Here is a 27891-nt window from a genome sequence, read left to right as displayed (position 1 = left end):
CTGAGATAGGCTCCAGCGCCCCCCGCGACCCCGAAGGGAATAAGCGGTAGAAAATGGATGGATGGATGGATATATATACATACAAATATATATATATACATATATATATACACACATATATATATAATATATATATATATATACATATATATATATATATATACACATATACATATATATATATACATATATATATATATATATATATATATATATATATATATATATATATATATATATATATATATATATATATATATATATATATATATATATATGTCTTAATAAGGTTATCCAAAAAATAGTGCTCGATACCGTAGTAGAGCGCAATATATGTATGTGTGGGGAAAAAAATCACAAGACTATTTCATCTCTACAGGCCTGTTTCATGAGGGGGGGGTACCCTCAATCGTCAGGAGATTTTAATGGGAGCATTCGCATACCATGGTTTATATAGGGCACAGAGTGGGTGGGTACAGGCTGGCCTAGGGGCGTGGTGATTGGCTCATGTGTTACCTAGGAGGTGTTTCCGTCTATGGCGGCATGTTGTTACAATTTCGCTGCGCTTGTTGAGGGATGACAGGTCTGGTCGGTAAATAATGAACAGTTTCTCTTTCAAGCATAGGTTGCATCTTTTATTACCACTATTGTAAGGTGTGCTGGATGCAAGAATTTGCCATGTTATTGAATATTCAACATTATTGTCTTTGAGGTCCCAAATGTGTTTGCTGAGTTCTGTGGTATTTCGCAGGTTTTTGTTCCTGAAAGAAGCCTTGTGGTTGTTCCATCTGGTTTTGAATTCACCCTCGGTTAATCCTACATATGTGTCGGATGTGTTAATGTCCCCGCGTATTACCTTAGATTGGTAGACAACTGATGTTTGTAAGCATCCCCCGTTGAGGGGGCAATCAGGTTTCTTTCGACAGTTACATGCTTTGTTGGTTTTGGAGTCGTTCTGACTGGGGGTCGACGGCTCATTTGCAATTGTTTTGTTGTGGTTTGAGATGATTTGTCGTATATTGTTCATGCAGCTGTAGCTCAATTTGATGTTGTTCTTGTTGAATACTTTTCTTAGGTTGTTGTCTTTGGGAAAGTGTTTGTCAATCAGATTGAGGAATTTGTGTCCAATGTTCGTTGAGACGTTTTTGCTGTATGGGGGGTTGTACCAGATGATGCCGTTTCGTTTTCTGTTCTTTTTTGGCTGGTTTCCTGGCGTGGGTTCATAGGTGAGGGTGAAATTGTATCCGCGGAAATGAATGAAAGCGGATACAATTTCACCCTCACCTATGAACCCACGCCAGGAAACGAACATTGGACACAAATTCCTCAATCTGATTGACAAACACTTTCCCAAAGACAACAACCTAAGAAAAGTATTCAACAAGAACAACATCAAATTGAGCTACAGCTGCATGAACAATATACAACAAATCATCTCAAACCACAACAAAACAATTGCAAATGAGCCGTCGACCCCCAGTCAGAACGACTCCAAAACCAACAAAGCATGTAACTGTCGAAAGAAACCTGATTGCCCCCTCAACGGGGGATGCTTACAAACATCAGTTGTCTACCAATCTAAGGTAATACGCGGGGACATTAACACATCCGACACATATGTAGGATTAACCGAGGGTGAATTCAAAACCAGATGGAACAACCACAAGGCTTCTTTCAGGAACAAAAACCTGCGAAATACCACAGAACTCAGCAAACACATTTGGGACCTCAAAGACAATAATGTTGAATATTCAATAACATGGCAAATTCTTGCATCCAGCACACCTTACAATAGTGGTAATAAAAGATGCAACCTATGCTTGAAAGAGAAACTGTTCATTATTTACCGACCAGACCTGTCATCCCTCAACAAGCGCAGCGAAATTGTAACAACATGCCGCCATAGACGGAAACACCTCCTAGGTAACACATGAGCCAATCACCACGCCCCTAGGCCAGCCTGTACCCACCCACTCTGTGCCCTATATAAACCATGGTATGCGAATGCTCCCATTAAAATCTCCTGACGATTGAGGGTACCCCCCCTCATGAAACAGGCCTGTAGAGATGAAATAGTCTTGTGATTTTTTTCCCCACACATACATATATATATATATATATATATATACATATATAATATATGTTATAATATATTCACAACAACACAACAGATGAGATATGTTGTGTGTGTATGATTGTTTGCACATTGATGTTACATAAATGATGTGAGATATGTTGTGGGTCTATGGAATGTTCTTGCTAGCTTTAGCTTCCTAGTTTAGTCGCTGTTTCAAGTGGCCATCTCCACATTGTTTAGTTCAGGACGGGGCGGTTCAGTTTTTTGGACACATTATTTTCCCAAATTAATGTCCCTACTTCTCACAATGACAACATTTCACTCACATTTATGTCAATTTCCCTGACATTCTGCATCAAACAGCGGATTCCCTTTTATAGGCCAATGCTGTAGTAGTGCAATAATGCAGAAATCACATAGCCTTACTTTATTGTTTATGGTGGTAATTATTGATAATGCATACTAGCACTGTGTCAACTAAAAAGTAGCAACCATGGTGACATCCCAAACATCTAGTAGCTTTTTTTCACTCATCCGTTTCACTGTTACAAGCTCAGGAATATGAAAGCACGTTGCGCGGCCCATCATTCATTTTTTGAATATAATATTTTTATGATGGTGAGATGCCAAAATGGAGATCAAAATTGGATCAATTGTCCGGCCCTGGTGTAAACAGTTCTTTGTATGACTGCTAATACTCACCTTCCCCTATTTCGATGTCTTTAAAAGCCATGTCCGAGCCAGAGTCGCTGATCAACATTTCGCCGTTGAGCGTGAACATGATGTTCATCTCCGTCAGGTCGATCATGCAACCGACGACATCGCCCGACAGCCACTGGCGACCGAAGGGCTCGTTGCCGATGTGCCATCTCTGCGCCTGAAAACCATCACAGAAGTTCAATGGTATATACAGTATGTTAGTTGATATATGTGAGTTCAATGGTATATGTATATATATATATATATATATATTTATATATATATATATATATATATATATATATATATATATATATATATATATATATATATATATATATATACATACATACATATATACATACATACATACATACATACATATGTGTATATATACATACATACATACATATGTGTATATATACAGTATATATATATATATATATATATATATATATACATATACATATGTATATACATGTACATGTATATATATATATATATATACATATATATATATATATACATACATACATACATATGTATATATATGTATATGTATATATATGTATATATATACATATATATATACATATACATGTATATGTATAATACATATACATGTATATATATATAATACATATATATATATATACATGTATATATATAATATATATGTATTATATATGTATTATATATATATATATATATATATATATATATGTATATATATATATATATATATATGTATTATATATATATATATATATATATATAAAAGTAAAATATATTTTTTACTTTTGAAGCTAAAGTCTCTAGTTCAGTGGTTCTCAAACTTTGGCTCTACAAGGACCACCATAAAATGACCAACATTAAAATACAGGAGCGTAGTAGGCCCAAGTATTCATTAAAAACAAGGCAGAGGTTTTATTTAACATGTATATTTAATATTTTTGGCCACTGTAACATTACACGATTGAACAGTAACACTGTGTTAAGTGATTATTTGGCTTACCACAAGATGAAGTATGCGTACCATTAGAAAAAAATTGGCCGTGGGGCCGAATATATATATATATATGTATATATATATATATATATATGTATATATATATATATATATATATATAGCCTATACATATACATGTGTACATATTATAATAATATAACAGATGTATAATTAATCATTATTAAAATAGAATATTAAGAGTATGTGAAAGTTTGACTCCTACCTTGATTATTTTACGACCTTTAAGTTTTGTAATCAATCAGAAATATCAAGCAGCTAAAAGGTGCCAAACATAGATAAGTGTGGAGTGTTTTTGGCATTTTTCCCATCATGCATTGTAAATGGGTGTAGTTTAGATTTATTTTTTTTATGGTGGTTGGTAGTTATTTATAACATCTATAAAGTTCAGTGACCAGGTTGTGTTGTGTGTGACCATGTGTGTTGACTTTTTAAGTGGGTTGAATTTTTGTTTCCTGCACAATGACGAGGGAAGGTTGTTTGGATTGGGTCGTACAAGTAAATGCTGTGCATATAGGCCCAAGAAAGCACACTCCATGGTCACTTGCCTGAGTCACCCATGTTGTCCACAAGACGGCCACAAAAAAAAGCACCTATCTAACCTCCAAATATTTTAATTTGAATATGTACCCACATCCCTCATTAAGCTTGAGCCGTATTGCGGGCCTAACTGAGAACAACGGCGGGCCGTAGTTTAGACATCCTGCTCTAGATTACCTTCTGATCTGTCTGTCGATTATTTCTTGTTTTATTTATATGACACACACTATATGCAATATTTTCCCCATAAAATTGTAATAATTAATATGAAGTATTTGGAGCCTTGAATAGGTCAATAATTCATACCAACATTGGTTTTGATTTGTTATTATTTTTGGAGCAATGACCGTTTTAAAGTAAAGAAAAACAGTTTATGTTATTAGAGTCAGTGTTGCAATATTATCTGTTACATTACACTTGTTTGTTCTTTTATTTCACTTCTTTATGGGGTTTTTTGTAATAGTATTATTAAACTGTGCCGTGGGCAATGTTGGGACTAACGAGTTACAAAGTAACGCGTTACTGTAACGCCCCTACTTTCGGCGGTAAATAGTAATCTAACGCGTTACTTTTTTATATTCAGTAACTCAGTTACCGTTACTACATGATGCGTTACTGCGTTATTTTACGTTATTTTTATATAGTATCGGCTAGAAACTGAGAGGATCTGAGTGTGTTTTACTGGAGAGCTGCAGAAAAGGCGACGGAGAAGAGGCGCGCTGCTCTGTGTGTGTGTATGTGTGTGTGTGTGTGTGGGGGGGTCTGTGTTTACTAACAAAACATCACGGCAGAGCCAAAGTCGAGTTTCTTAACATGGAGATATTCTCACTACTTTTCTTTTGTCGACCACAAAGAAAAGAACATTGTCTTGGATCAAAGATCCTATCCTAGCAATTCAAATCTGCTGAAACAGCTACAAAAGCAACATGCATCGACGAAGCTAGTAAAGAGAGACACACTTCACCTCCTAAGCAACAGCGGCTGGATTTTAACGAGGCACTGCACACTGAAGGTACACACACTCTGTCAATTCTCTTATATACGCTTTCATTCTAGACTTCTAGAGTGTTTGATTATCACATCACCCTAAATGTATAGACTATAAAGTTCACAAACATAAAGAGGGATGCTAGTGGGCCAGGCCAATCTTTCCTTATCTCTAAACTAAAACTGGGGAAATGTGTAGAGTGTTCTGGGCTTCAGACATGATTTTATTTCAGAAAAAAAACGCCTGGTTAGGCTTTGTGTATGTAGTGTGTGCCTTCCTTGGTTTACAGCTATGTTGTTATTATGCTGTTTGTTACATACAGTATGTATGTTATGTTGCAGCTATTTAAAATAGTTTTGTCAATTTGTTCTGGCCTGAAACATATCTTTGTCTTTGTGTGTTGTATGTAGACCACATTGCTTAGCAGAGTTCAGTGATGCAAATGCATGTAAAGTTGATCAACAGATTGTATTATTCTCCAGTGCAATAACAGTACTGAAATGAAGGCTAAAAGGGCATTAAAAGGGGCCTTAAAAGTAAATTTAAAAAAATATATATAAGGTGGCGACTTGTCCAGGGTGTACGCCGCCTACCGCCCGAAGGCAGCTGAGATAGGCTCCAGCACCCCCCGCGACCCCAAAAGGGACAAGCGGTAGAAAATAGATGGATGGATGGATAAGTGAAGTGAATTATATTTATATAGTGCTTTTCTCTAGTGACTCAAAGCGCTTTACATAGTGAAAACCCAATATCTAAGTTACATTTAAACCAGTGTGGGTGGCACTGGGAGCAGGTGGGTAAAGTGTCTTGCCCAAGGACACAACGGCAGCGACTAAGTAACTAAAGAGTTACTTTTCACAGTAACGCATTACTTTTTGGTGTAAGTAACTGAGTTAGTAACTGAGTTACTTTTGGAATAAAGTAACTAGTAACTGTAACTAGTAATTGGTTTTCAGTAACTAACCCAACACTGGCTACGGGTACTTTGGACATGGCCTGATCTCAGTGTTTAGGAGGTGGACTGACCTTATTGCCGTTAAAGACGTAACCGAGTTCATCAGCTCCCAGGTCGGTATCGGAGCGGACGTTTGGGCGAGCCCAGCCGACTCTCATCTCCCCCGTCGTCACGGCCTCAAACTCAAAGTACCACTTCCCCTGCGTTATGGCGTAAGACCTCTCCGCCCTGAAGATGCGCACCTTGTCCCCGCGGATGTTCTCCAGGCCGTGGCTGGCTGCGGGGCGGGCGGAGCGACGCGAACGTCATGAGCGGGTTCAAAACCGGGTGATTTTGCGGAAGAGGACTCACTGCTCTCCTGGTCCGGGGGCTCGATGTTGTAGCCGTAGCCGATGAGGGTGCGGACGGCGTTGTTGACGCTGTCCCGGTTGGCTTTCTTGGTTCTCTCGTCCAGCAAGTTGTAAGGCACCAGACGAGGGTTGCGCTTGTTGAGGATGTCCTGAGAAGGGCAGTTGACAAGGAATTGCTCCTACGTGTCAAGGAAGTCAGGGAGGAAAGGTGTTACCTGCACGATGCTGTACGTCCACCCTTGACGCACGCGGTCCCTCGCCCACACGTTGTGGCCGTTTTCTGCCAGCTTCTCCACCAGCTGGTTCTGGTTGGGTGTCAGCTTGACATGGTTGAGGTCGAGCGGCGCAGGCTTGTATCCGTTGCTCATCACGTAGCTACAGAAGGGACAAATCGCTATTTACCGTCCGTGAAATGATTATTTATCCATCGGATGATCACGGCATGTATGATGTCTGTAGGAGTGTTTCCATGCATATTTGTACTTGCTATTGTAATGTAATCAAGCTAGCATTGTTAGCATTAGCTAATAGTGTCTGTGTTAGTAATATTAACCTACAATGGCATTCTTTTTGTATTAAATTCCTCAGTAAATTCTCCAAAACGTCACCGTCGAGTTATTTAGTCTGTTTCGATGATTGGAGAGCTAGCTTGCGCAACTAGTGGGTCCATGACCATGACTTCTGTTTTGTTTGATCAGCCGTTTTACTGCCGTGTTACAGACACCGTTTGGAAACAATTAAAGTATGTACCGTATTTTCCGCACTATAAGGCGCACCTAAAAACCTCCAATTTTCTCAAAAGCTGACAGTGCGCCTTACAATCCGGTGCGCCTTATACAGTATATGGACCAATATTGAGCCACAACAGGTCTCGCAACTACGGCAAGCAGCTGCAGACTTCATTTTCCCCCGTAGAAGAAGAAGAAGCGCGCGGTGCATGCTGGGATATATGACTGTGCATGGCGTGCCGTTTCATTTCCATTTGTGTGTTTATGTAAAGACCCCAAAATGGCTCCTATTAAGGGTCACGCTTATAACGCAGATTTTAAACTCAAGGCAATCAGTCACGCAGTAGAACACAGGAATAGAGCATCAGCGAGATAATTTAACAAACGAATCAATGGTACGGAACTGGAGGAAGTAACAAGATGACCTGCGCCAAGTAAAGCAGACTAAACAGAGTTTCTGAGGGAACAAAGCGAGATGGCAAGATTCGTGGATGAGGAATAACTTCATCAAGTGAGCTTTACATGTTTATTTTGTGTGTTGTGTTGCGTGACATTAACGTTTTAGCAACGTTGAGTTATTGATATTGCTATTGCTCTACACTATTTCCAGTGTTACTATATTGTGATTGCACTAACGTTTGATTTACCGTAACAGTATCACTGTTTTTTACCTGTTTATTGAATCGAGGAAAAGTTCCCCTCCACTATGTGGTATAAATGTTGCACTACATGTTATACCTTGCTGTTAAAAGATAAACGAAACACCACATCACTGACTTTACCTCGGGGAAAATAATAAAACAGCTGTTTATTCATTTTGGGAGTGAACAGAGTTGTCAGAAGGCTGGTTTGTAATCTATTAATAAAGTTTGACTAACCTATCTGACTGTTTTGTTGACATTCCCTTTAGCGCAGCCCCAACTAATGGATGCATAACGTAACCCCAGCCACTACTGTAGCGTCTATTCTATGCGCCTTATAATGCGGTGCGCCTTGTATATGAACACAGTTTTAAAATAGTTCATTCATTGAAGGTGCGCCTTATAATCTGGTGTGGAAAATACGGTAAATAAACGTTTACAGAATATTTCTGTGTACATAACTAATTTCACAACGTATATATCTGCGGTATATATGTATATATATATTTTTTTTAAAATCTCCATATATTTAGTGTGTGTGGCTTATAAAATATGATAATTCAATTAATTGTTTTGGTCAACGTGCATTTGTTTATCGTTATCGTCCTATTTTAGTCAGGGGAAAATAGGTTGTTGACGATAACGAAGAAGCACATTTTTCGTCAACAAATGCGGGCCTAATTGAGAACAACGACGGGCCGTAGTTTGGACATCCCTGCTCTAGATTACCTTCTGATCTGTCTGTTAATTATTTCTTGTTTTATTTATATGACAAACACACACTAAATGCAATATTTTCCCCATAAAATTGTAATATTGATGTGAAGTATTTGGAGCCTTGAATAGGTCAATAATTCATACCAACATTGGTTTTGATTCATTATTATTTTTGGAGCAATGACCAAAAAGGACAGCTCAAGTCAGACTCCAGCTGTCCTATCTAGTCCGCTCTCTTCAGTTGCGATAGATTCCGTGCCCTGAGAAGTCAAAGACATCAGTGGAACGTACGTCTTTGGCAGCTTGATCTTTTTGAGGTTCTCCTCCGCCTTCTCGTCACCCATGCCGACGTGGCAGCCCAGCGCCAGGAGAGTCCTGTCACATGACAAGGAGGCGAGGAGGAGTCACCGACAGGCTCTTCTCTCGAAGACATCACAGTTAAGCAACTCACTTGAGAGTCTCTCCAGACATCTGCAGGTTGTAGTTCCTCTCGGGCTCAGGGAGACTCTGGAAGTCCACCAAACATGGATGAAGCTTCTTGTTGTCATCTCTGAACTGTCAAGATGATGATAAAACGTTATTTAATTGCAAAAAAAAACATCAAATGCCTTTAAAAGAAATCGTAGGATCTTAGTCTCCCAACCACTTCCACTTCTACCTTCTTTGCACAATTAATCACATTTTAATCACAATCATCAGCTGCCATGACTAAATAAAGTTGATAATATTGTAATTCCAGGAAAATATTGTAATATTCTGATTGTGATATCAGCAAAAACAGGAATGTTTGGGTTAAATCTCGGAACGGCAGTAATACAGCATGAATCACAAAAGACACTCACTGGGCGATTAATCTTTTGACCAAAAGAAAAATACGACATAAATGTGTGATCTCCGGCATCACAACACTCTCATGCTCATGTAGGGTGTACGAAGAACCACGCAGAGCTATCTCCGCAGGTCCGCAGGAATTAAAGCAGGCGAACAAATTTGCAGCACAAACCAACGGGACAAGTTTGGGGAGATTCATTAGTACCACGATATTATACTAGTACCGGTATACCGTACAACTCTATTAGGAACTGTTCAATTTTTCAAATTAACATTTTTATTATCCTCAATCAGGATAATCCATCCATCCATTTTCTACCGCTTATTCCCTTTTGGGGTCGCGGGGGGCGCTGGAGCCTATCTCAGCTACAATCGAGCGGAAGGCGGGGTACACCCTGAACAAGTCGCCACCTCATCACAGGGCCAACACAGATAGACAGACAACATTCACACTCACATCCACACACTAGGGCCAATTTAGTGTTGCCAATCAACTTATCCCCAGGTGCATGTCTTTGGAAGTGGGAGGAAGCCGGAGTACCCGGAGGGAACCCACGCAGTCACGGGGAGAACATGCAAACTCCACACAGAAAGATCCCGAGCCCGGGATTGAACCCAAGATTACTCAGGACCTTCGTATTGTGAGGCAGATGCACTAACCCCTCTGCCACCGTGAAGGATAATAAAAATGTTAATTTGAAAAAATGAACAGTTCCTAATAGGGTTGTAGGGTATACTGGTACTAGTATAATGAATCAAATGAATCAAAAACGGATCAAAAACGGTACTATACTCTGTTTGAAAAGTACTGGTTCCTCCCTTCTTTTTTTTTGACGGGCATGACGGCGCACCGTCACGTCATGACATTGTTGGTTTTACGAGCAGAGGAGAATGTTCGGCAGCGCGCACACACACAGAGTACTTACAAGCAGACACATTGTGTAGATAGAAAAGGGAGAACGGACGCATTTTTGTCAAGACATGGTTTTCGCAGCTTACTGCGAGGTTTGTTCTCCCAGGATGCAAACAGACTATTCCGGACAGGACTTGAAGGTAGGAACATATTAAATAATCAATTAATCCTACACATCAGAAAAGACAGGAACCAAAACAAAAGGGAAGCGTGCCGTTCATATGAGAGGCTAAAGAACAAAAAAAAATGAACGCAGGAAACATAGACGCTAACACTTAGGAGGAACTATGGACATGGAGAAATGTTATCAAACTGTGGCATGAAACAACTAACACTTACGTGGACACGGCATGAATCGAACAACTAGCATAAACTTGGAACCGGGCATGAAAACGAGCAATGACGCCAGGCCGACTGACTGGCAAAGGCGGTTTAAATAGTCTCTTGATTAGAGCCAGGTGAGCGTCCGAACACCAGCGGCAGGTGAAAATCATATGCAACCATGGCAACCGAAACAAACAAGAGTGCACAAAAAACAGGAACTATATGGAGTTAAACTAACAGAACATAACAAAAACATGATCCGGATCACGGATCATGACAATTTCGGCCTAAAAACTAACAATAAAGGTGAAGTTATAACACTGAAACACTCTCAGGAAGAGCAGCTAACATCTCATTTTATTATTTGATCATGTTGTACTGCATTGTAATCTTTCATTTTGTGATTGTGTGATGTTTTTTGCCTGGACCCCAGGAACAGTAGTCTCCACTGCGGTGTAGACTAATGGGGATCCTTAATAAACTAAACTAAACTAAACTAACATCCATCCGCAGTCGGCAGGCTTTTAGCTACTTCTAAATCACTAATCCTCGTCTCCATGGCAACAAATAAAGTATGTTTCTTACACGTATCATTATCACTGGAGGACGAGGAACAGCTAAACATGCTTCACTACACTAACCGCTAACAGCAAGCAAGCTCCCCTGAATGTAAATAAATATCCCATGGGTGAATCTACACCTGACATCCACTGTAATGATACCAAGTACAAGAGTGTATCTAGTCGATACTACTATGATTACATCCATATATTTTATCGTCACAAAATCTTTTTTCCTTTTTTTAAAAATGTATATTATGTTTATAAAGTCAGTAAATACGTCCCTGGACACATGAGGCCTTTGAATATGACCAATGTATGATCCTGTAACTATTTGGTATCGGATCGATACCTAAATGTGTGGTATCATCCAAAACTAATGTAAAGTATCAAAGAAGAGAAGAATACGTGATTATTACATTTGAACAGAAGTGTAGATAGAACATGTTAAAAGAGAAAATAAGCAGATATTAACAGTAAATGAACAAGTGGATTAATAATACATTTTTACAGTTTGCCCCTCATAATGTTGACAAAATAATAGGTGTATAAATGACACAATATGTTACTGCATACGTCAGCAGACTAATTAGGAGTCTTTGTTTGTTTACTTACTACAACAAGACAAGTTGTCAAGTATGTTCACTATTTTATTTAAGGACTAAATTGCAATAAGAAACATATATGTTTCATGTACCCTAAGATTTGTTGTTCAAATGAAGCCAATAATGCCATTTTTCATGGTCCCCTTTATTTAGAAAAGTATCGAAATACATTTTGGGAACGGTACCAAAATGTTGGTATGGGGACCACACTAGGTCCTAATAACAGTAGATAAAAGATGTTTGCAGCACAAAGTTTGAAGGCAGGATGATAGTCAGAAAATGTATTTTAAAACAACTTCAAAACCGTAACAAAAGTGTTTATGGTACAAATCAGCACAAAGTGTTATTGGAATATTTGCAATATTGACACAGGTGTTGCAGTCCTTGTGCTACGGTCTAAGGCTGTCACCGCGAGGCCGATCTTTGACCTCCATGTTGCATACTCACAGTGCCATAAGTCCAGCCCTGCTCGATGCGGGTGATGGCCCACAGCTCGTGAATGTTCTCCGCCAGCTTCTCCCGGATCCTCTCCAAATGCGGCGGCAACACGATCTGCAAGGTGGGCACAGATTGACAACGTGCAAGGGTGCGTTTGGTGGGCGCTCCCTGCAGAGGGTTTTACCTGGACCGTGTCCACGGGGCACGGGGTGAAGGAGGTGTGGGTGAGCGACAGGGTGGGCCCCAGAAGGTTCCGCACACCACCGAAGTCATGCTTGTACTCCTTGATGGGCTCGATGCGCATCCTCTCCCTGGGCAGCAGCGCCTCGTAGCAGGGCGCGTAGCCGGGCGGGGGCATGAATTTGAAGTCTCCGTGACGACCGCCCAGGAGGAAACGAGCTCTGGGGGGCAGCGGGCCATTGAACCTCGCATCATGAGTGGGGAACAAAGAAGTTGCTTGTCTTACTTGACTCCAGCTGAGAAGCTTATGACCGGGAAGAACAGGCTGTCCACGTTGAAATTCTCAAACATGCCCTGAACCGGGTGTCCGTTTATGCGGAAGGAGATACTGGGCACGCTCAGATCCAGACAACAACTGACCACGTCTTCGGCGGCCAGAGTGTGGGCGGTGGGTGAGGCCACCTGGCGGGGGACGGTGCCTGAAGGACAGAGCACCTTTGAAAGATCCGCCACACGGAGCTGAGGGAACCACCTCACCTGACCACAAGTGGAGGCCGTCAAAGCCGTAGGAGTAGAGGTCGTCTCCCACGCCGTTACCTCCCCAGGCCTCCCCGCCTCCGGGGTAGGGGCTGTAGCCTTCCGTCATGGCCCAGCCCACGCGCAGGTGAGAGGCCTGCGCCGTCACAAAGGGCTCCACAAAGTCCACCATCATCTCAAAGTACCACTTCTTAAACTGCGTGGAGCCCTCGCACGTTCCCAGGAAGATGTTTGGTCGGACACTGAACACACAGGACACGTTAGCGTCACCGCCGCCCTCGTCGCTTTTCGCCTTTCTAGTACCTGGTGACGTAGTTGACAATGTTGGTCTGCAGCAGGAGGTCGCGGCCCGGCAGCAGGTTTTCGGTGATGAGGTTCTGGTTGGACCTCACGGCGACACCGTTGCACACACAGAGAGAGCGAAGGACATCCAGAACCTGAAGACCATTTAAAGCATGGGTTCTTAACCTTTTTGACCTGGGTACCCAACCTTTCCACCACACAGGGGCCCGGGTCCCACTCAAATATCAACAGTGAAATTGAAGCCTTACTCTTGATTTTAATTCAATAATTATATCCAACCTACAGTTTACAACAGGGGTGTCCACAGTCTTCAATTTGACTCGTGAGACATCAGGAGTTCAACAAAGCATCAGGTGGTCCCTAACTGCTACACATTTGCTGCCATCTTGTGGGCAATGTGAGTAAATCAGATCTAGGATCCTTGAAAATACCTTATATTAATAGCACAGCATTTACCAATATGACACAATCCGAACAACCTTCCCTAATCATGGTGCAAAAACAAAAAAAATGCAACAAACAAAGGTTAACACACATAACCTGCTCACTGAACATTGCGGACATTATGAAAAACTTCCAAATACCATAAAAAAAAAAAAGAGAGACCCATTTAAATCCATTAGAGTGCATAATAGAAAAAATTAAAAAAAAACTCTCTCCACATGTTTGCCGCAATTTAGCTGCTTGATATTTCTGATTGATTACAAAACTTTAGGAAGGTGTTCACAGAAGTAAACAAGGTAGGAGTCAAACGTTCAGTAATTATTTATGTATTATATTAATTATATATCCATCATATTAAGATAATAAGTACACACACATACGTATATATATATATATATATATATATATATATATATATATATATATATATATATATATATATATATATATATATATATATATATATATATATAAGGGCTGTGAATCTTTGGGTGTCCCACGATTCGATTCAATATCGATTCTTGGGGTTACGATTCGAATCAAAATCGATTTTTTGCGATTCTCCGCGATTCTCGATTCAAAAAGGATATTTTCCCGATTCAAAAGGATTCTCTATTCATTCAATACATAGGATTTCAGCAGGATCTACCCCAGTCTGCTGACATGCAAGCAGAGTAGTAGATTTTTGTAAAAAGCTTTTATAATTGTAAAGGACAATGTTTTATCAACTGATTGCAATAATGTAAATTTGTTTTAACTATTAAATGAACCAAAAATGTGACTTATTTTATCTTTGTGAAAATATTGGACACAGTGTGTTGTCAAGCTTATGAGATGCGATGCAAGTGTAAGCCACTGTGACACTATTGTTCTTTTTTTTTTATTTTTTATAAATGTCTAATGATAATGTCAATGAGGGATTTTTAATCACTGCTATGTTGAAATTGTAACTAATATTGATACTGTTGTTGACGATATTCATTTTTGTTTCACTACTTTTGGATGGTTCTGTGTCGTGTTTGTGTTGTGTGTACTTAACAAAAAAAGGTGAAATAACTGAAAACATGTTTTGTATTCTGTTTTTCTAACTCCTCTCAATTGCTCTGTTTATTGCAGTTATGAGTGTTGCTGGGTCGGGTTTGGTTTTGGAATTTGGAATTGCTGTGTATTGTTTTGTTGGATTGATTAATTTAAAAAATAAAAATAAAAATAAAAATACATTTTAAAAAAAATATATCTTTTAAAAATGATAATCGATTCTGAATCGCACAACGTGAGAATCGTGATTCGAATTCGAATTGATTTTTCCCCACACCCCTAATATATATATATATATATACATATATATATATATATATATGTATATAATTATATGTATCACTATATATATATATATATATATATATATATGTATGTGTGGGAAAAAAATCACAAGACTACTTCATCTCTACAGGCCTGTTTCATGAGGGGGTTCCCTCAATCATCAGGAGATTTTTATATATATATATATATATATATATATATATACACACACACACACACACACACACACACACACACACACACACACACACACACACACGGTCAAAAGTTTACATACACTTGTAAAGAACATCAAGTCATGGCTGTCTTGAGTTTCCAATCATTTCTACAACTTTTATTTTTTTGTGATAGAGTGATTGGAGCACATAAAACATTCATAAAGTGTGCTTCTTTTATGAACCCCCACCCTCCCGTGACAAATGAGTCTGTGGGAAACACTGAAGGCAACACCAGAAACTCACCTTGTGGTTCCTTCCGTGCTTGTCCAGGAGGGAGATGATGGACTTGATGTGGTTCTCCTGGATGATGTTGAGAACCTCAGGGCTCTCAATGAGCACGCAGTAGAGCACCTCCAGAATACCTACACATTTACAGACAATAGTAAAGCATTTCAAAAAGGTTTGAGTCACTATTAAAGTAGCAATGAAGTGGAAAAACAAGTTGACTTTATATATCCAATTGTATTTACAGTCCGCCAAGTACCTGAATAAACTGTCTAAACATCACAAAATGCCACAAATTCAGTCGGCCATTTTGAATATTTTGCTCCGAATACCTTCGGCAATTTCTGTAGATCAGTCATACTGGAAATACACAAACATTGGAAAGGTGTGCTCTTTATCATTCACAATCCTTATGTAAGGCAAGAACACATATGCTTTTTTATGCATTCTAACAATTGAGTCAAAAGATGGAGGCTCCTCTCATTATACTCTCTAAAAACACCCAGAAAGCGCCAACAATACTCCATTTACATGTCGTTACCTTAAAAATTAACCAAATATGAGTGATATTGTTATTATAAGCTCTGTGACAATATCAGAATATCAGATATCGGCAAAAAAGCCATTATCGGACATCTCTAATTAACACATTCCAAATAACACTGATAGATTGACAATTTGTTGATAAAATATGCCAATGTTTAAAGCGTATTATTATTATTGTCATGTTTTACCTGACGAGGCCTCCAGGCGGTCCAGTTTGCTGACCAGCCAGTCCAGGTTGTCGCAGAACAAGGCGCAGTTGGAGCGGTTTCCCCTGATGAGGGAAGCTGCCCAAAACAGGGAGACAAAGTCACGTCATAAATATCGGGCTTCTCCTCGTGGTCGTACTGCGTGTGACGCCCGCACCCAGCAGCTCGTAAAGGAGGTTGACGATCTCCTTCCAGGACTCGGCGGCCTCCTCGCCGGCAAACTCGGAGAAGTGTGCCGCCGTGTTGTACACGTTGAGCCGGTCGATGCACTCCAGCACGATGGTGATCATCCCCTGGTGGAGAAATGTGGCATTGCATGGACAAGCACTGCATGTAGGGCTGGGTACCTTCCATCAGAGTATGGACAACTCAACAACAGGCGCCATGTTAGCTACCTAGGACGTGTGTGGCCGGGAGCTTGCAATTGCTGTCGTTCTGATGAATTATTTTACAGTCCAACATGTTAAAAATTGACAATAAAGATGACTTTCAATTTGAGTGGGGGGACGCAAAATGTTTTCTTCTTCCTAGGGGGGGTGTGACAGAAAAGTATTGAGAAGCACTGACTCAGAGGCACATACACCTGCTTGCCCGCCAAGTGTTTGCGCCGAGTGTTTTGAGTCTGCAAAAGTCTGAAAGTTTGATTTTACGTGAATCGCCCCGGTTCAGTCAGTACCAATAACAGTACCGAATCCGGTACCCATTCATAGTTGCATGCGATGTATATATTCTGGAAGGAAGGAAGGCTGCCACCTACCTCCTCTTGAAAGAGATTCTGCCGGTTGCGGAGAGAGCGCAGCTTGGTCTGCTTCTCCTCGTGCTCCAGCTCCTCCTCGGGGGGGCGGAAGTAGAAGATGAGATCCTGCAGGGAAAGAATGACTCCCTCCAGAGGGAGTGACATCGCTGCAGGAGACTTGTTCTTCCCGTTCAGAGAGTCCAAGCCCCTGAGAGAATACACATCCATTTACAGCTATTCATCTGTAGCCACGTGCACATGGACAACATCTCATCGTTGGGATTAGAACGTTACCGTGTAAAAAATGATGTGATTATGACGTGTATTATCATGCAGCACACCTTAAATCGCATCACTTTACTTTGACATGCGCAGAATCAAACATAGACGAAAAGGTGTGTTATGTTTGTGCTATAGAAGCAGTAGACTTCCACTGTAAACAAACATGGCTTTGTGCATTTCTGCAAGTTCAACGTTATGACAGTATTTATTTATCATTTTGTTTTCCTTCTGTTCAGTACTTTTGTTTCACCTCTCTTTTTGAAATGGAGCCGTTCTGTGCTTTTAATGTTGTGATTATGTATGGGTGCTGGCGCATCTTTATGTTACAACATGTTGTGTGTGTGTGTTTGAGGCTAGCAGTTAGCAGAGGTGGGACCAAGTCATTGTTTTGCAAGTCACAAGTAAGTCTCAAGTCTTTGCCCTCAAGTCCGAGTCAAGTCCCGAGTCAAGACAGGCAAGCCCCGAGTCAAGTCCAAAGTCAAGACTGGAAAGTCTCAAGTCAAGTCCTAAGTCCTGCATTTTGAGTTTCGAGTCCTTTCAAGTCCTTTTAACCACAGACTAATATATTAACACAGATTGTGTAAGCTTTTCAAACGCTGTATTTATTTATTAAAACAAGTGCATTTTAAATTGCAGGAAAGAAAATTGTGCTGACATTGCACTTTATAATAGCACTATTAACCAGTCATTTTAAACATTAACTCATTCCTTTACAGAACAAACACATTGAAAAATAAAGTGCAAATGTACTTATTTGTACAAAAGTGTTAACATTGAAAAAACATGACATATACGTGAACATAACAAAAAAGTTGTACTTTTTATATGTCAGGGCCCTATGCTGCATTGCATTTGCAAAAGACCAAATTAGCCAAGAGTCTGTCAGTCATTTGTGCACGATGGGGGCGTAGTATGATGCCACCATGGCTGAAAACTCGCTCCACTGGAGCACTGGAGGCAGGCACTGCCAAGACTCTCATAGCCACTCGGAACAGTGAAGGAAGAGTCTTCATGTTCAATGCCCAGAACAAAAGGGGGGAGAGAGTTGTTTTGGGTTGGTGCACTACTTGTAAGTGTATCTTGTGTTTTTTATGTTGATTTAATTAAAAAAAGAAAAAGAAAATAAAAATATTTCTTGTGCGGCCCGATACCAATCGATACACGGACCAGTACCGGGCCGCGGCCCGGTGGTTGGGGACCACTGAGGTAAACAACCAACAGTATGTCAGAAAGCTAGCTAAAACGGTACACATATTCATAATATAGTATACATTTTAACTGACCTTTATTTTACTATTTTTGTCTTTTTTTAGGTGGCTAAAATACGCAGTGCTGCTGACCGCCGTCTAACGTTACGTGTGATATATTGACTAACGTAACCCTGCTTAAAAAAAATCACTGAACAAAAAGTATGAATAAGGTAGTGAACTGCAACAGATTCCCGTGTTTGCAATAACGTTATAACGTTAGCAGTGAGTTTACAGCCTCACGGATTTAACTACACAGCAAATAAAAGTCACGTTACTTAGCCAATAAACGTTATCTTACATTCAAAACTTACCGTTCTTTGTGCAACTTCAAATGCCGGACGAAGTTGGAAGTTGTTGCCTCTCCATCAGTAATTTTTGAACCGCATGTGTTGCATACTGCAAACCGTTTTGTGTTGACCACCTCGTAATTTTTATACCCAAACAAAATTATTTTAGGTATCATTTTTTGTTCACTGGCGTGTGGTTTGGACATGTCTTCTTCGTTGGTTGTCCTGCAATTTGATTGGATGAATGCTGTGTGATGAAAACAAAGTAGATCTAATTTGATTGGCTGTTGTACTGAGACCACACCAGCTGACACACGCAACGCTGATAGACAAGTACACAATGAAAAATACGGAGCGCTCCCGAATAACTTTTTCATCTTTGGGTTTTGGGGAAAGTAGCAAGTCATGTCAAGTCATGTCAATTCAAAAGGCTCAAGTCCAAGTGAAGTCACAAGTCATTGATGTTAAAGTCTAAGTCGAGTTGCAAGTCTTTTTACATTTTGTCAAGTCGAGTCTAAAGTCATCAAATTCATGACTCGAGTCTGACTCGAGTCCAAGTCATGTGACTCGAGTCCACACCTCTGGCAGTTAGCACATGAATTAGCTGTAAATAAATTAGTTGTAAATAAAACAGCTTGTCAAGACAACAACTGGAGTCCTTCTTTTATCGTTACAACGACACATGACAATCCAGACCATACTTTTTAATTTGCTGGTCTGGTTTTAAAGCAACAAAGTCAACAGCATATAACGCTACGTCTTTACATGGACCCTGAAAAAATGATGTGATTATGATGTGTATTTTCATGCAGCACATCTTAAATCCGAATACTTTACTTTGACACACGCATAACCTAACAGACGAAAAGGTGTGTTATTGTTTGTGCTATAGAAGCAGTAGACTTCCACTGTAACCAAACATGGCTTTGTGCATTTCTGCTTGTTCAACAGTATCACAGTATTTATTTAAAAAAAAAAGTCCTTCTGTTTACTACTTTTGTTTTACTTCTCTTTTTGAAATGGAGCTGTTCTGTGCTTTTAATGTTGTGATAATGTACAGGTTGCGGCTGGTCTTTACGTTCAACACATGACAATCTAGACCATACTTTTTAATTTGCTAGTCTGGTTTTAAAGCAACAAAGTCAACAGCATATAATGCTACGTCTGTACATGTTGAATAGTCTCATTCCAAGACTATTAAATGTAGTCCCGCTCCACCACCAAAGTATATCTGACATGCACAGTAAGGATCATTCTAACCCGAATTTGGGAAGATGTGTTTTCATGCGCTACAATCCCAATGACTTTCAGCATAAATTACCCGTCTCGATCAGAATGAAATTGTGATCCGAACGGGTCTGAATATTCCGAATGGCATGAAGCACTTTTATTCCATTTAAGCTTTTACTCCGATGAAATGTGTCCATGTGCACATAGCCAATGACTGCTATCCATACTTTTGAAACATGCAGGTGTGAAAAGTTACTTGTTGAACTGCCTGAAGAGACCCATGGTGCTGTAAATCATACGAGCAGCCTGAGACTCCTCAGTCTGGGAGCGGGACACGGTGAGGGCGTCGTCCATGTGGCCCTCTTGGTGCAGGATGACCTGTAAGAACGGACGCCATGACTGAATGAGCTGTGCTCGCTCGCAACGTGGATGAACAAGCTGACCTTCCTCTTCATCATCCCCAGACGAGCCGCTTTGGCATCCAGCGCGGCGTAGGTGAGCCACAGGCCGGTGGACATGTGCTGCACGAAGCACATGGACTCTCCGTACTTGATCTCCGGGATGCCCATCCCCTCCACGTCTCGCTTGTGAGCCACGTCCACCTTCTCCTGCTCGGAGCAAGCACGCAGGTGACAACCCGAGCGATACGAGCGCACAGTCGTGACTAGAGATCGACCCATTATTGGCGCTGATATTTTACATTTTGAAGTACAGTATATATACAAAACCCAAAACCAGTGAAGTTGGCACGTTGTGTAAATGGTAAATAAAAACAGAATACAATGATTTGCAAATCCTTTTCAACCTATATTCAATTGAATAGACTGCAAAGACAAGATACTTAGCGTTCGAACTGAGGAACTTCGGGTTTTTTTTGCAAATAATTATTAACTTAGAATTTAATAGCAGCAACACTGCAAAAAACGAACTGTACTGACAGTGGTTTTCTGAAGTGTTCCTGAGCCCATGTGGTGATATCCTTTACACACTGATGTCGCTTCAAGATGCAGTATCGCCTGAGGGATCCAAGGTCACAGGCTGACCTTGGATATATATATATATATATATATATACATCCAAATGGCAAAATAATTCCTCATTAGTGTTTGCATATTGTGGACTACATGCACCAAATTATATGGCAATCTGGAACGTTTGAAACAGTAGCCTATAGGCATACCTTGGTAAAATGTCTCCTCTTTAGTTGTGGGTGTACATTAGGCTGCTAAGCACGCTCTACTTATTTTCACCAGTATAACCATTGCTAGCATTGGTTGTAGTTGGTTTTAGTCCTTGTTTTCTGATAGTACTGACAATAACTATATGATTGTTGTGATAATTGTACGCAGGCATGACCTACTTCTTCCTGAAAATAGCCTAATTTCTGTGTAAAATGTGTTGGTTAGAGATTTGTTATTGACAAAACGCTTGTCTATTCAGCTATTATGGTCCCAGCACCTCAACCCCTGGTAAGAGGCAGTGGAAGTTTCAAGTTCCTTGGAGTAGCCCAGTCCATTCAGCTGGATTCGGCTGCGTATCTGGCAACCTCAGTCAGGGAGAGTATCTGGCAACCTCAGTCAGGGAGACTATCTGGCAACCTCAGTCAGGGAGACTATCTGGCAACCTCAGTCAGGGAGACTATCTGGCAACCTCAGTCAGGGATAGAGAAGGAGGGGACTACAGAAGACTGACTGTAAATGCAGTACCATTTCTGGCCACATTATTACATATGACACCTTTAAGTAACTTTTACTGCAGATGAATATTGTCTCCAAATATCGGTCTCCCTGAAAAAACCTTATGGTCGATCTCTAATCATGGTGAAAGGAAACTCTGACCTTTGAGGCCCGGAAGCAGAAAGCAGAGAGTTTGGTGTTGGCCTTGTCCGGGTCCAGCACCAGCAAGCTCTTCTCCTCATCCAGACACAGGTACCGGCCCGTGGTGATGTGGCGGACGCGGAAAGGCTGCCCCCACTTGAAGTGGCCACCGCTCCAACTGCGGGGCGAACACGTCTTATCATCTTCTGGCAATTGACGTCTGCAAGGTAGGACTGCAGGATAGACTCACCTGATCCTTAGAGGCTCCAGCCTCCACAGGGAACGAGCCTGGCTGCACACGGAGCCACCTTCGTAGTGAGCCATCCTGCACACAAATGGTTCTGGAATTATAATCTATTGAGTTGTCTGGTTAAGTAGGAGCCAGATGGGGTGGTTCAGGCATCTGGTCAGGATGCCCCCCTCTGGGGGTGTTTAGGGCAGGGAAGACCCAGGACACGTTGGGGGGGACTATGTCTCCCGGCTTGCCCGGAAGCCCTCCGAAGGGAGCTGGATGAAGTGGCTGGGGAGAAGGAAGTATGGGATTTTCTGCTGAGGCGGCGGCCCGATCTCGGATAAGCGGAAGAAGATGGATCGAGTATCAAATGGTTGAAGTTGGTCGAAAAAAATGTTTATAGTTTAAATAAGGATTACATTTAATTTAAGGCAAATTCATGCACTTTAAATCAGTTACAGACTAAAGTTAATAAAGTTAAGCTTTTTTCGTTGTCTTTATTGTTAATACGGACACAATGTGATGCAGAGGTGTACTTAAAACAATTCTATAGTAAGCGATATTATTTATTGTCGTGGCGAGTGTCCACTCAGTCCAACCCTGGGGTCGTACCCTACTGGCCGAGACTTGAGTGCAGGGGTGCTAGCCAAAGCGCTAAAAACCGCTGGCTGGCATCTCGTTGTCCAGCACAGCTCTTAAGGCGATTGATTGATTGAAACTTTTATTAGTAGATTGCACAGTACAGTACATATTCCGTACAATTGACCACTAAATGGTAACTCTCCAATAAGTTTTTCAACTTGTTTAAGTCGGGGTCCACGTAAATCAATTCATGGTACAAATATATACTATTATCATAACAGGGACGGCGTGGCGCAGTGGAAGAGTGGCCGTGCGCAACCCGAGGGTCACTGGTTCAATCCCCACCTAGTACCAACCTCGTCATGTCCGTTGTGTCCTGAGCAAGACACTTCACCCTTGCTCCTGATGGGTGCTGGTTAGCGCCTTGCATGGCAGCTCCCTCCATCAGTGTGTGAATGTGTGTGTGAATGGGTAAATGTGGAAGTAGTGTCAAAGCGCTTTGAGTACCTTGAAGGTAGAAAAGCGCTATACAAGTACAACCCATTTAATACAGTCATCACACAAGTTAATCATCAGAGTTTATACATTGAATTATTTACATTATTTACAATCCAGGGGTTTGGTTGATATCAGCACTTCAGTCATCAACAATTGCATCATCAGAGAAATGGACATTGAAACAGTGTAGGTCTGACTTGGTAGGATATGTACAGCGAGCAGAGCACATAGTGAGTTCAGATAGCATAAGAACAAGTATATACATTAGAAATACATTTGATTATTTACATTTGGTTATTTACAATCCGGTAAGGTGGGATGTGGAAGGGGGAGGGTGTTAGTCATGGGTTGAAGTTGCCTGGAGGTGTTCTTTTAGTGCGGTTTTGAAGGAGGATAGTGATGCACTTTCTTTGACACCTGTTGGGAGTGCATTCCATATTGATGTAGCATAGAAGGAGAATGAGTTAAGACCTTTGTTAGATCGGAATCTGGGTTTAACGTGGTTTGTGGAGCTCCCCCTGCTGTTGTGGTTATGGATGGGAAATGAGGCTTGCACACCGTACTGTTTGCAGGGCCAAACTAGCCAATCAACCTGCCATGGATCAGTATCGGACTTTTTTCAACGGACAAAGTACGTGCTGTTCACAGAAAATGATCCCTTCTGGCTGATACGGACTGACATACACAGTGTGGAGCCACTCCACTGAATTAATAATAAATAAACTGCCTTTCATAGTTTCTTAATTGTCATTATCAAGCCATGAAGACTGGAGGATAAAACTAAAACATGTTCTGCACCGAGTAAGAGGCAGCCAGCAGTAGGCTGACCATATTGTGAAATCCCAAAAAGAGGACACGTATATGCGTGCCAAGGCAGGCAGCACACCAAGCGTTTTGAAAACAAATGATAAACGTATGCATTGTCCTGTTATATCTCACATTCTATATTGTGTTTTGGAAAAAGGTTGTCATGAACGTTACTTAATTCATTAAAAGAAATAATAAAAAAAGAAGACAAATGTGTATACATATGTAAATGTATTCAGTTATAAACATTCATTCACTTTCTTCTTTCCTTCATGGATCTAAACTTTACCGCTGCTGGTAATTTTTTCTATGTTTTTATTTAATAAGTTGTAGGTGTATTTATTTCAGTATAAAAGTGTAAAAAGTGTTTTGCTTGGGTCATGAAATGATGATAATGGTGTGCCAGGGCATACATACATTTTATATTTAACGCTTAAATCTCTGGAGTCTACATCAACTTCACATCTATTCCTCATTTCAAAATGTTTTAGTTTTTTTTATGTTGTTTTTTTCTTTGTTTGTTTTCCGCCCTTTTTTGTTTTTTTATGGCGAACACACAAAATATGCAAAATCTTCAACCAAAAATATTTTTCTGTGGAATATTTGATGTGACGTAATCGGAACCTTGGATGGATCAATAATTCATAATAACATTGATTTTGATTCAATATTATGCTTTGAGCAATGACAGTTTGAAAGAAAAAAAAACAGCTTTGTTTTATTAGTCAACATTGCAACTTTTTCTAAATTACATTTCACCTTTAAGATTTTTTATTTCACTTTTGTTATGTTTTTGTTTTATTTAATAGTATTTTTAGAATGTGCCGTGGGCCTTTAAAACATTAGCTGTGGGCCACAAATGGTAAAAAAAAATTACAATCTGCGTCCTTTCTGATTTCAATGCGTTAAAAAGAGGTGGGGGGGGGGTAGCGGGGGGTGTATATTGTAGCGTCCCGGAAGAGTTAGTGTTGCAAGGAGTTCTGGGTATTTGTTCTGTTATGTTTATGTTGTGTTACGGTGCGGATGTTCTCCCGAAATGTGTTTGTCATTCTTGTTTGGTGTGGGTTCACAGTGTGACGCATATTTGTAACAGTGTTAAAGTTGTTTATACGGCCACCCTCAGTGTGACCTGTATGGATGTTGACCAAGTATGAATTGTATTCACTTGTGTGTGTGAAAAAACGTAGATATTATGTGATTGGGCCGGCACGCAAAGGCAGTGCCTTTAAGGTTTATTGGCATTCTGTACTTCTCCCTACGTCCGTGTACCGCTCCATACAGCGGCGTTTTAAAAAGTAATACATTTTACTTTTGAAATCGATACCGATAATTTCCGATATCACATTTTAAAGCATTTATCGGCCAATAATATCGGCAGTTTGATATTATCATACATCTCTAATTGTGAATGAAGTGCAGTTCCCCTTTAAAAATGAGTAGTTGCTCCATGATCCTCTCACCTGCGCTTCTCCTCGCCTTCCTCCGGCGTGGCGATGGCCAGACACTCGTCCATGTGGCCGTGGAACAGCCGGAGAACGTGACCGCCCGTCAGGAACCCTGAAGGGAGGACCACAGGTGAAGTGGCACGTGTCTACGGTCCACGGAGAGCAAGTTTGCACCTTCAGCCAGCTCGCACCCGGAGCTGACGGGGTTCATGTTCCACAGAGTCTGCATGAAGGAGGCGTCCACCATCAGATCCCCGCTGGCGTAGGACAGGTGCTGCGGGAGCAAGGTCGGGTTAAACGTGCGGCACGGCAGGAACTGCAGGGGTCTCTCACCAGGTATCTCTCAGACGACACGCTCACGAGGATGAGGTCGTCGCCCACCCGGACCTTTTCACCTTCTGACCTTTGCTTGGAGGCTGGATGGATGGTCCACCAGCACGCCTCGCCTGCAAGGACAAGAGAGCTGAGTCGGGGGCATCTTGGAGGACAGTGCACAGAGTGTGGAGACATTCACCGGTGGAGTCCTCCTGCAGCCCCACGTCGAAGGCCAGCTTGTCTGTGAGCGAGCGAGACGTGGTCAAGCAGCTCAGGTACTGGCGAGGAAGCAGACATTTACAACTTTTGGAGAATTAGGTCATTTCGGGAGAAAATGCACGCGAGTGAGCCACAGAAAAGCGCAAGTCGAACAGAAATGCTAATATTAGCATGTATGTGTAAAGTACCAAGTTATACACTGCAAAAACTGAAATCTAAGTAAGATTAAATATCTCAAATAAGGGTTATATTTGCTTATTTTGTGTCTGATAAGATAATTCTTCTCCCAAAGCAGATTTTTACCATGAATTGATTAACGTGGACCGCGACCGCAAGTTGAAAAACTTATTGGGGTGTTACCATTTAGTGGTCAATTGTACGGAATATGTACTGTACTGTGCAATCTACTAATAAAAGTTTCAATCAATCAATCAATCAATTTTATGTTAGAGTGTTTTACTTGTTTTAAGTGTTTTGGTCCTAAATAGAGATGTCCAATAATGGCTTTTTGACAATATCCGATATTCCGATATTGTCCAACTCTTTAATTACCGATACCGATGTCAACCGATACCGATACATACAGTCGTGGAATTAACACATTATTATGCCTAATTTGGACAACCAGGTATGGTGAAGATAAAGTCTTTTTTTTTTTTAAATGAATAAAATAAAATAAGATAAATAAAATTAAAAACATTTTCTTGAATAAAAAAGAAAGTAAAACAATATAAAAAAAAACAGTTACATAGAAACTAGTATTTAATGAAAATGAGTAAAATTAAGTGTTAAAGGTTAGTACTATTAGCGGACCAGCAGCACGCACAATCATGTGTGCTTACGGACTGTATCCCTTGCAGACTGTATTGATATATATTGATATATAATGTAGGAACCACAATATTAATAACAGAAAGAAACAACCCTTTTGTGTGAATGAGTGTGAATGGGGGAGGGAGGTTTTTTGGGTTGGTGCACTAATTGTAAGTGTATCTTGTGTTTTTTATGTTGATTTAATTTTCTAAAAAAAACAAACAAACAAAAAAAAAAAAACGATACCGATAATAAAAAAACGATACCGATAATTTCCGATATTACATTTTAAAGCATTTATCGGCCGATAATATCGGCAGGCCGATAAGGTATATGACTCTACTGAGTACAGCCTCGAGATTAGCTAAAAAAACAACGTACAATTAGCTAAAAAAACCAAGTTAGAATGCTAATGTTAGCATATGGCACATACGAAGTTATATGACTGAGGTGTACGATGGCAAAATTGTCAAACAAAGTTAGCATGATAATGTTTATGACTAAGATATACGCCTGCGAAATGAGCTAAAATGGTGTCAAATTATCTGAAAAAGTTTTTATGCTAATGTTAACATATGTCAAGTTATATGACTCTGGGGTAAACGGTAGCAAAACTAGATGAAAAAGTTAGCATGCTAATGTTAACATACTATGTCACGTCCCAAGTTATATGACTCTGGGATATGCAGTTGCAAAATTAGCTAGAAAAATTAGCATGTGTCACGGATTAAGTTATACGACTCTATTGAGTACGGCTGTGAGATTACCGAAAAAAAAAGCGTAAAATTTGCTAAAAAAAAAAGAAAAAGAAGAAATTAGCATGCTAATGTTAGCATATGGCTAAGAAAGAGCGTACAGTTAGCTAAAAAAGTTAGCATGCTAACACTGAGCTTGTGTCACAGACCAAGTCATATGACTCTAAGGTGTACGGCGAGAGAGTTTTAAAAAGTTAGCGTGGTTACGCTACTATGCTAACATTTAGCATGTGTCACGGACCAAGTTA

General features: G+C 40.4%; 1 protein-coding gene across 1 annotated transcript in view; it reads right to left on the bottom strand.

The window, feature by feature from the left end:
* ryr1b (ryanodine receptor 1b (skeletal)) overlaps window positions 1-27891 on the bottom strand; it is a 187908-nt gene that overhangs the window by 121919 nt on the left and 38098 nt on the right. The window contains exons 6-28 of the mRNA XM_061972366.1: window positions 26056-26134; window positions 25875-25987; window positions 25716-25815; window positions 25557-25653; window positions 22228-22302; window positions 21999-22155; window positions 20604-20768; window positions 20417-20538; window positions 17133-17319; window positions 16533-16668; window positions 16358-16453; window positions 15642-15760; window positions 13414-13547; window positions 13111-13352; window positions 12860-13052; window positions 12578-12794; window positions 12403-12507; window positions 9174-9277; window positions 9014-9097; window positions 6852-7011; window positions 6638-6785; window positions 6358-6563; window positions 2780-2954 (exon numbers count right to left, since the gene is read on the bottom strand). Of these exons, the coding sequence (XP_061828350.1) occupies window positions 2780-2954; window positions 6358-6563; window positions 6638-6785; window positions 6852-7011; window positions 9014-9097; window positions 9174-9277; window positions 12403-12507; window positions 12578-12794; window positions 12860-13052; window positions 13111-13352; window positions 13414-13547; window positions 15642-15760; window positions 16358-16453; window positions 16533-16668; window positions 17133-17319; window positions 20417-20538; window positions 20604-20768; window positions 21999-22155; window positions 22228-22302; window positions 25557-25653; window positions 25716-25815; window positions 25875-25987; window positions 26056-26134 (3214 nt within the window). The remainder of the gene's footprint in view (window positions 1-2779; window positions 2955-6357; window positions 6564-6637; window positions 6786-6851; window positions 7012-9013; window positions 9098-9173; window positions 9278-12402; window positions 12508-12577; window positions 12795-12859; window positions 13053-13110; window positions 13353-13413; window positions 13548-15641; window positions 15761-16357; window positions 16454-16532; window positions 16669-17132; window positions 17320-20416; window positions 20539-20603; window positions 20769-21998; window positions 22156-22227; window positions 22303-25556; window positions 25654-25715; window positions 25816-25874; window positions 25988-26055; window positions 26135-27891) is intronic.

The sequence above is a fragment of the Nerophis lumbriciformis genome, linkage group LG17 (genome assembly GCF_033978685.3).
Source record: "Nerophis lumbriciformis linkage group LG17, RoL_Nlum_v2.1, whole genome shotgun sequence".
NCBI lineage: Eukaryota > Metazoa > Chordata > Actinopteri > Syngnathiformes > Syngnathidae > Nerophis > Nerophis lumbriciformis.
This window is presented reverse-complemented; position numbering and strand designations above follow the sequence as displayed.